Source organism: Sinocyclocheilus grahami, unplaced genomic scaffold (assembly GCF_001515645.1).
Source record: "Sinocyclocheilus grahami isolate Dianchi unplaced genomic scaffold, SAMN03320097.WGS_v1.1 scaffold182.1, whole genome shotgun sequence".
NCBI classification, from domain to species: Eukaryota; Metazoa; Chordata; class Actinopteri; order Cypriniformes; family Cyprinidae; genus Sinocyclocheilus; species Sinocyclocheilus grahami.
The window spans coordinates 596,002-606,382 of record NW_015505361.1 but is presented as its reverse complement, the minus strand read 5'-3'; the positions used below and the strand labels follow the sequence as shown (position 1 = coordinate 606,382).

Genomic DNA, 10,381 nt, shown 5'->3' with positions numbered 1-10,381 from the left:
ATACAAAAAAATGACACTAAAACGGAAAATCTAGAAATAAAACAAATTCAAAATATTAATAACCTAGCAACCTTGCAAAACATCCTAGCAACCACCCAAACATAAGGCCTAAATAAACTTAACTAATTTTTTTTTATTTCCCATAAGCATTTAAGGCAACATCTCAAAGTGAGTATTTGCATTTTATTTTACACCCATTATTATTATTATTTTTTTTTTTTTATTATTTGCACTTAGTGTTATTTTACTTTTCCATTTCTTGACAAAATGAAAGTATAATTTTGTCATGCCTATAAAGTACATTGAACTCAATCCGAGAGCATAACTGAGAGAATACTTAAATTTCTTAAACTTAAACCAAATGAAATTAGAACTGTTGCCTTGGCAACTAACTGCAAACTAAACTGGAAAAAAAGAAGAAAGAATTAAAACAAAATCTAAAAATGAAATAAAAAATAAAACTATATAGTAATATTTAAAAACACAAACTTACTAAAAATTACACTACAATTAAAAATATAAAAAATATATAATTTTTGGAAAAAAATTATAAATAATTATTTAATAAATAAATAATAATTAATTCTAAAAAACTATACTAACATTTAAAAATATACACGTGCTGGAAAACGCTTAAAAAACCTCAGCAACTGCTCATTGTCCCATATAAGTAAATACTCACAGATTTGGTGTGTTCGGGACGGGGTGCGATGATGGGTGGAGGCGTGGCTTCATTCTCATCCTCATCCTCGGAGACGGTGGCCACGGCGGGGGTCTCGGAAACGGTCTTGGAGTTCTGCGGAGCGTGAAACAAGCCGAGCAGGAAGTGAGGCTGACCGACTGACATCACAACATGAGTGCAAAACAAACCCACCGCCAACATGCCAACCGCACTCAACCCTCACCAGCTGTCCCGATACACCCCAAATAAAACTTCACCCCCCATCCCGCTTCACATCTAACCTGATTCGGTCTAAGCTACGGATGCGGTACGACTCAGCAGGAGAATTGGACGAAAAAGATGCTGATTCACAGTGCAGAGAGAGAGAGAGAGAGAGAGAGAGAGAGAGAGAGAGAGAGATGAACCCACTGGCACTGCCTGGAGTGGCTGGCATCACTTCTGTCCTTCTGTTGAGTGGGCAGCTCTTATGGGACTCGGTCACCTTGTTGTTCACTGCACCCCCACTCCAATTTTAGCTCTCAGTTCCCTTCTCTCTTTCGCACTTCCCCCCCAGCAAACTTCCTCCCGTCCTATCCTCTGTCAATCTGTCGCGTGAGCCGAGAGGACATTTGTTCACATTGCCCTCCTGACCTCAAACGCTTCTCTGCGTGTCACAGATAAAACTGGAAAACAGTCAGATGTCACAATGACTCACCACTGCGTTGGAAGAGCTGTAGTTATCCGCACCTTTATCTGAAATTAAAATCAGACGAATGAGAAATGAGAAAGAGACATACAGTTGAACTAATTTACAGACACAACCTTATGGATATTATTTTTTCAACTGCTGGTTTATAAAGGATTCAATGGCTCTAATAAATGTTAAATATAATAAATAAATATATATATATATATACACACACACACACACACACACATGTATATACGTGATACAGATATATTATGTAAACAAAAACTTATTTTGGATGCGATTAATCATCTGACAGCACTATATGTGTGTATATATATATATATATAATTATTTATTTGTGTGTGTGTGTGTATATATATATTCATACTATATAAACAAATCGTTTATATATTTTTATTACATATATTTTTTCCATTTTATTTTACACACACATACATACACATCTACACTGCTATAGCTTTAACATGGAAGTGAGTGTCACACCTGTAAAGCTCATGTATTTCTGGCTGTTGGTCGTTTCTTTAGAGTCGTAGAATTTAAGCACATCCAGAACGGCCTGAGGATTCTTCTTCTGCTCGAGTTTGGTGATGTTGGACGTCTGGAGTAACCGTGCCCACTGCTCAGGCATGCCCTACGCAGAGAGCCACAACAACAAGCACTGAAGACGGTGTAAACCACGGTAATCAGTCTGCACTGTCACCCAGAACTATGACACTCACAATGCAGCTTTCTCAGGCACGCCTGTGCCAAAAGCAATGGTAAACCTGACCGACAGATTAATATGGTCTCATTGTGTTCAGTTTGAGTGTGTTGCTGGACCACCGGCATCAGTTTAAGGTCTAATGGACTGAAGTAATTTGAGCGTCTCTGCTGGCGTGGTTCTGAGCCACCGGCTCTCATTAACACTCATTACACAAACTGAACTCAACTCAGTGTCACACGCAGGAAATATACAGCTGATTTAGGGGTCAGGAAAAGAGCACAGCTCATTTAATATCTTATCAAATATAATAAACCAGATGTAAAGGGGAAGACAGATCTGGACCCGGAGGTTAATGCTGCGAGTCTGAACTGCTGGAGGTTCACTTTCTATATTTGGGTTGCTGATGTTAAACAGGTGTTAGTCGATAAATGAACATCTTTAGCCATTTTTCTTTCCGTTTGTCCTTTTTTGCTTGCTTTCTTTAGCATTTTCCCTTTATAATCAGATGAGTTCATTCATTTTACAGGTTAAGCACAGAGTAAAAGTGAATTTTACATTTAGATTTGGCCATAATTTGTCCAAAAAAAAGTCTTTTCCTAGACAAAAAAAGTCAATATTTTGTTCCCAGTGGTTGGATAACTGGATACTAGATCAAATGTGGAGTCACAAAAAGAGAGTCTAATGTATGTAATAATGTCTGAATGTATGAATAAAGATGTTTTCAACATAGAGCATGTGGGCATCCTGCAGGAAAAGATCTTTGCTCAGACTTACAGTGAACTCTCCAGTGACGGAGTCAAAGCCAACATGGATAGTGTGCTCAAAGTCTGATGGCAGAGAGATCTCTGGACGCTCCTTCTTCTTATTGGCTGAAGACGAGGAAGGGGGCGGAGACACAGGTGAGTGAAAGAAGAGAACAACAGTTAAGGGATGTTTAAACTTGGATTATTCAAACATTTAGTGTAAAACATGTTTTTCATTTTGTCTCTATTATACAGATACAGTACATAATAATGAGAAACTATTGTATAAATACATATATTTTTTAATTACATTATGATAAATTAAAATGTTAACTAGATAAACACGTTTGTCAAGACAAACTTTGATGTTGGCTTTAGAAAGCCTGACTAGCAAGTTTGAAGAAACAAGAAGGTTTTCAGTTTGTAGTAGTCTGAAGTAGTTCATAGCTTAAAGTTTGAAGGTTTTGAAGGCCATTCAGAAAACATACAGACAGATGATTGCAGCATGCATGTTTAAGCATGTTGCTCAAATGTTTTAACATTGTTATCATGATTTAACACATAGCCAGCATGTTTTAACATGTTGCTAACATGTTTTAGAACATCGTTAATGTTTTAACATGTTAGTAGCCAGTTTTAACACATTGTTAGCATGATTTAATACATTACTAACATGTTTTAACATGATGCTAGCATGCTTTAATATTTTGCTAACATGTTTCAGAACATTGCTAGCATGTTTTAACATTGTTATCATGATTTAACACATAGCCAGCATGTTTTAACATGTGGCTAACAACATGCTGGCTATGTGTTAAATCATGATAACAATGTTAAAACATGCTAGCAATGTTCTGAAACATGTTAGCAAAATATTAAAGCATGCTAGCATCATGTTAAAACATGTTAGTAATGTATTAAATCATGCTAACAATGTGTTAAAACTGGCTACTAACATGTTAAAACATTAACGATGTTCTAAAACATGTTAGCAACATGTTAAAACATGCTGGCTATGTGTTAAATCATGATAACAATGTTAAAACATGCTAGCAATGTTCTGAAACATGTTAGCAAAATATTAAAGCATGCTAGCATCATGTTAAAACATGTTAGTAATGTATTAAATCATGCTAACAATGTGTTAAAACTGGCTACTAACATGTTAAAACATTAACGATGTTCTAAAACATGTTAGCAACATGTTAAAACATGCTGGCTATGTGTTAAATCATGATAACAATGTTAAAACATGCTAGCAATGTTCTGAAACATGTTAGCAAAATATTAAAGCATGCTAGCATCATGTTAAAACATGTTAGTAATGTATTAAATCATGCTAACAATGTGTTAAAACTGGCTACTAACATGTTAAAACATTAACGATGTTCTAAAACATGTTAGCAACATGTTAAAACATGCTGGCTATGTGTTAAATCATGATAACAATGTTAAAACATGCTAGCAATGTTCTGAAACATGTTAGCAAAATGTTAAAACATGCTAGCATCATGTTAAAACATGTTAGTAATGTATTAAATCATGCTAACAATGTGTTAAAACGGGCTACTGACATGTTAAAACATTAATGGTGTTCTAAAACATGTTAGCCACATGTTAAAACATGCTGGCTATGTGTTAAATCATGATAACAATGTTAAAACATGCTAGCAATGTTCTGAAACATGTTAGCAAAATATTAAAGCATGCTAGCATCATGTTAAAACATGTTAGTAATGTATTAAATCATGCTAACAATGTGTTAAAACTGGCTACTAACATGTTAAAACATTAACGATGTTCTAAAACATGTTAGCAACATGTTAAAACATGCTGGCTATGTGTTAAATCATGATAACAATGTTAAAACATGCTAGCAATGTTCTGAAACATGTTAGCAAAATATTAAAGCATGCTAGCATCATGTTAAAACATGTTAGTAATGTATTAAATCATGCTAACAATGTGTTAAAACTGGCTACTAACATGTTAAAACATTAACGATGTTCTAAAACATGTTAGCAACATGTTAAAACATGCTGGCTATGTGTTAAATCATGATAACAATGTTAAAACATGCTAGCAATGTTCTGAAACATGTTAGCAAAATATTAAAGCATGCTAGCATCATGTTAAAACATGTTAGTAATGTATTAAATCATGCTAACAATGTGTTAAAACTGGCTACTAACATGTTAAAACATTAACGATGTTCTAAAACATGTTAGCAACATGTTAAAACATGCTGGCTATGTGTTAAATCATGATAACAATGTTAAAACATGCTAGCAATGTTCTGAAACATGTTAGCAAAATGTTAAAACATGCTAGCATCATGTTAAAACATGTTAGTAATGTATTAAATCATGCTAACAATGTGTTAAAATGGGCTACTAGCATGTTAGCAATGTTTTAAAACATGCTAGCAACATGTTAAAATGTTAAGAGATGTTCTAAAACATGTTAGCCACATGTTAAAACATGCTGGCTATGTGTTAAATCATGATAACAATGTTAAAACATGCTAGCAATGTTCTGAAACATGTTAGCAAAATATTAAAGCATGCTAGCATCATGTTAAAACATGTTAGTAATGTATTAAATCATGCTAACAATGTGTTAAAACTGGCTACTAACATGTTAAAACATTAACGATGTTCTAAAACATGTTAGCAACATGTTAAAACATGCTGGCTATGTGTTAAATCATGATAACAATGTTAAAACATGCTAGCAATGTTCTGAAACATGTTAGCAAAATATTAAAGCATGCTAGCATCATGTTAAAACATGTTAGTAATGTATTAAATCATGCTAACAATGTGTTAAAACTGGCTACTAACATGTTAAAACATTAACGATGTTCTAAAACATGTTAGCAACATGTTAAAACATGCTGGCTATGTGTTAAATCATGATAACAATGTTAAAACATGCTAGCAATGTTCTGAAACATGTTAGCAAAATGTTAAAACATGCTAGCATCATGTTAAAACATGTTAGTAATGTATTAAATCATGCTAACAATGTGTTAAAACGGGCTACTGACATGTTAAAACATTAATGGTGTTCTAAAACATGTTAGCCACATGTTAAAACATGCTGGCTATGTGTTAAATCATGATAACAATGTTAAAACATGCTAGCAATGTTCTGAAACATGTTAGCAAAATGTTAAAACATGCTAGCATCATGTTAAAACATGTTAGTAATGTATTAAATCATGCTAACAATGTGTTAAAATGGGCTACTAGCATGTTAGCAATGTTTTAAAACATGCTAGCAACATGTTAAAATGTTAAGAGATGTTCTAAAACATGTTAGCCACATGTTAAAACATGCTGGCTATGTGTTAAATCATGATAACAATGTTAAAACATGCTAGCAATGTTCTGAAACATGTTAGCAAAATATTAAAGCATGCTAGCATCATGTTAAAACATGTTAGTAATGTATTAAATCATGCTAACAATGTGTTAAAACTGGCTACTAACATGTTAAAACATTAACGATGTTCTAAAACATGTTAGCAACATGTTAACACATAGCCAGCATGTTTTAACATGTTGCTAACATGTTTTAGAACATCGTTAATGTTTTAACATGTTAGTAGCCAGTTTTAACACATTGTTAGCATGATTTAATACATTACTAACATGTTTTAACATGATGCTAGCATGCTTTAATATTTTGCTAACATGTTTCAGAACATTGCTAGCATGTTTTAACATTGTTATCATGATTTAACACATAGCCAGCATGTTTTAACATGTGGCTAACATGTTTTAGAACATCTCTTAACATTTTAACATGTTGCTAGCATGTTTTAAAACATTGCTAACATGCTAGTAGCCCATTTTAACACATTGTTAGCATGATTTAATACATTACTAACATGTTTTAACATGATGCTAGCATGTTTTAACATTTTGCTAACATGTTTCAGAACATTGCTAGCATGTTTTAACATTGTTATCATGATTTAACACATAGCCAGCATGTTTTAACATGTGGCTAACATGTTTTAGAACACCATTAATGTTTTAACATGTCAGTAGCCCGTTTTAACACATTGTTAGCATGATTTAACACATTACTAACATGTTTTCACATTTTGTTAACAGGTTTCAGAACATTGCTAGCATGTTTCAACATGTTGATAGCATGTTTTAGCACTTGTTAACAATTTTGCTGGCATGTTTAGCATGCTGCTAGTATGTTAGAAGCATTTCGTAGGCTAATTACTTTTGCACACAGATTTAGAGAAATATATTCATTTTACATATTTATAATTGTAATTTTTTATCTATCTATCTATCTATCTATCTGAAATATTTCCATAAAACAGCACACCAATCTCTAGTTTTTTTTAAAAACTCTTATTTTAGTGCATATAAGTATCACTAACACTAGTTGTATGCCATTTTAAGCTCAGAAGTTTTTTGGACCAGTGCTAATCTTCATAAAGTCATTACAATATATACGCCGTCTGGCATGTATTATGCTCTGCTCCAGTTCCTGTGTGTCACTCATGTGTGCGGATGCTGCTAATGCCTGTTATAAACGTCCTCATCTGCTCTGTGCTGAAGCCAGGCAGTTTTATCTATCTATCTATCTATCTATCTATCTATCTATCTATCTATCTGAAATATTTCCATAAAACAGCACACCAATCTCTAGTTTTTTAAAAAACTCTTATTTTAGTGCATATAAGTATCACTAACACTAGTTGTATGCCATTTTAAGCTCAGAAGTTTTTTGGACCAGTGCTAATCTTCATAAAGTCATTACAATATATACGCCGTCTGGCATGTATTATGCTCTGCTCCAGTTCCTGTGTGTCACTCATGTGTGCGGATGCTGCTAATGCCTGTTATAAACGTCCTCATCTGCTCTGTGCTGAAGCCAGGCAGGGTCTTTAATATTAACGATGTGCTAACGGGCTGGTAATTAACACAAAACATGCCTGCAGAAAGACGAGCTGCTCAGAACGCATGAGTGAGACGAACTCTTGACACAGAGACACGAGCGGACGCACAGGTGTTTAGAGACGTGTGTTATACACTGAGAAAGTGTGAGAACTTGCTGCCACAAACTAGGGGTGGGAATCTTTGGTACCTCATGATTCGATTCATATCTATTCTTGGGGTCACGTTTCGTTTAAAAATTGATTCACAGTTTTTCGATTTCTGATCACGATTCACGATTTTACCTAGGGCTGCAACTAACGATTATTTTGATAATCAATTAGTTGGTCGATTAATCGGATTTTTTTTTTTAAATATATATATATATGTTTTTTTATTTTATTGACAAAAAACACACTATTCCACATTCTGCCCAATGTCCTTCAAACAAATGTGCCAACTGAATGCTATGAAAACATATGGTGCTTAATTTACACAAAACAGGCCTGCAGAAAGACGAGCTGCTCAGAACGCATGAGTGAGACGAACTCTTGACACAGAGACACGAGCGGACGCACAGGTGTTTAGAGACGTGTGTTATACACTGAGAAAGTGTGAGAACTTGCTGCCACAAACTAGGGGTGGGAATCTTTGGTACCTCATGATTCGATTCATATCTATTCTTGGGGTCACGTTTCGTTTAAAAATTGATTCACAGTTTTTCGATTTCTGATCACGATTCACGATTTTACCTAGGGCTGCAACTAACGATTATTTTGATAATCAATTAGTTGGTCGATTACTTTTTCGATTAATCGGATTTTTTTTTTTAAATATATATATATGTTTTTTTATTTTATTGACAAAAAACACACTATTCCACATTCTGCCCAATGTCCTTCAAACAAATGTGCCAACTGAATGCTATGAAAACATATGGTGCTTAATTTATTAGACCACCTGCCATAATAAAGAACTAGGGGTGGGAATCTTTGGTACCTCATGATTCGATTCATATCTATTCTTGGGGTCACGTTTCGTTTAAAAATTGATTCACAGTTTTTCGATTTCTGATCACGATTCACGATTTTACCTAGGGCTGCAACTAACGATTATTTTGATAATCAATTAGTTGGTCGATTAATCGGATTTTTTTTTTTAAATATATATATATATGTTTTTTTATTTTATTGACAAAAAACACACTATTCCACATTCTGCCCAATGTCCTTCAAACAAATGTGCCAACTGAATGCTATGAAAACATATGGTGCTTAATTTATTAGACCACCTGCCATAATAAAGAGAAAACACATTTTAGGAATTTTAGGAATCTGTCAAAAAAAAAAGTAATCAAAAAATGTTATTGTCATTTATTGGGCAAATAAACTTAAACAACTAAATAGTATTTATTCACATAACAAAAATGGCCTCATATGCCCTTCATAACAGCTTGCATTCTTGCTGGCATTGTTTATGTACTTTTTTGACTGTAATTGGGTATCTGAAAAAAAAAACACTATAAAGCTCTCTGCCTTTCTTTCATAGATAACAGCAACAATTACATTATAGCATTAGAAATAGCATATACTGTTACTAAAGAGCGTATGCATATTGGAGGACTAACAATACAGAAAGCTAAAAAATGTTTACTGTTAGTAATAGAGTACTGTTAGTTTAGAGCAGCAGTGGCACAAACCATAATTTGTTAAAAACCTAACATAAATTTGTTTTAATAAATTTGTTTAGCATTGTATATAGTGAATATAGTTTAAATCTCTGAATTAAAAATGTAATAATAAAGATGATAAAGACTAATAAAATCACAAACTAAGTTGTAACCAATAGGTAAGAGTAATGTTCTTCAGGAACACACGTTCACTTTGACCACAGTCACGTCTTACTATAATTTCTTTATCCTGTAAAAGGCGGTTATGAAGCGTCTGATATTTATATTCAGACAATTACACGCTGTTATCCCCTTACAGTTCCTACTCTCATAAAATCTACTCTCTTTTCCATCTGTCTAACGCACGTGCACGTGGCCGCCGCTCATTCAGTAAAGATTCAAACTGAACAGACTGTCAGGACGGACCTTTGTGCAAAATGGAAATGGTGTGAACTTGTGACATATATACATAAGGATATGACCGTAATCTAGGGCTGTACGATAAATCGAAATGGAATCGAGATCGCGATTCGACAGAAGCTGTGATTGTCATGCGTATCTTTCAGTGAAGCACGGTTCTGTGATCAGCAGTAAATCTCCATCCAAAGGCCAGAGGGCGCTCTCGTGCTGAAACTCCAAATACGCCTCGCAGAAGAAACCCAGGAAATGCCTATAGCGGCAGAAGATTCAACTGCTTTTATTGATTCAACGTGACTAATAAACACACGACTACGGTGATATATACGGTTTATCTGAGTTCTTATTATTACACTCTAAAAAATGCTGGGTTAAATACAACCCAGTGCTGGGTAAAATAGGGACAAACCCAGCAATTGGGTTGTTTTTACCCAGCGGTTGGGTTACTACCCAGAAGGTTGGGTTAAACATTTAAAACCAACCGCTTGGTCAAAACAACCCAATTGCTGGGTTTGTCCCTATTTTACCCAGCACTGGGTTGTATTTAACCCAGCATTTTTTAGAGTGTA

The 10,381-nt window shown here is 34.2% G+C and overlaps 1 protein-coding gene across 4 annotated transcripts in view; it reads right to left on the bottom strand.

The window, feature by feature from the left end:
- pak1 (p21 protein (Cdc42/Rac)-activated kinase 1) overlaps positions 1-10,381 on the bottom strand; it is a 59,233-nt gene that overhangs the window by 19,016 nt on the left and 29,836 nt on the right. For all 4 annotated transcript variants that reach the window (XM_016284386.1, XM_016284385.1, XM_016284388.1 and 1 more), the window contains exons 3-6: positions 2,851-2,945; positions 1,857-2,004; positions 1,377-1,414; positions 683-796 (exon numbers count right to left, since the gene is read on the bottom strand). In XM_016284386.1, coding sequence (XP_016139872.1) covers positions 683-796; positions 1,377-1,414; positions 1,857-2,004; positions 2,851-2,945 — 395 coding nt within the window. The remainder of the gene's footprint in view (positions 1-682; positions 797-1,376; positions 1,415-1,856; positions 2,005-2,850; positions 2,946-10,381) is intronic.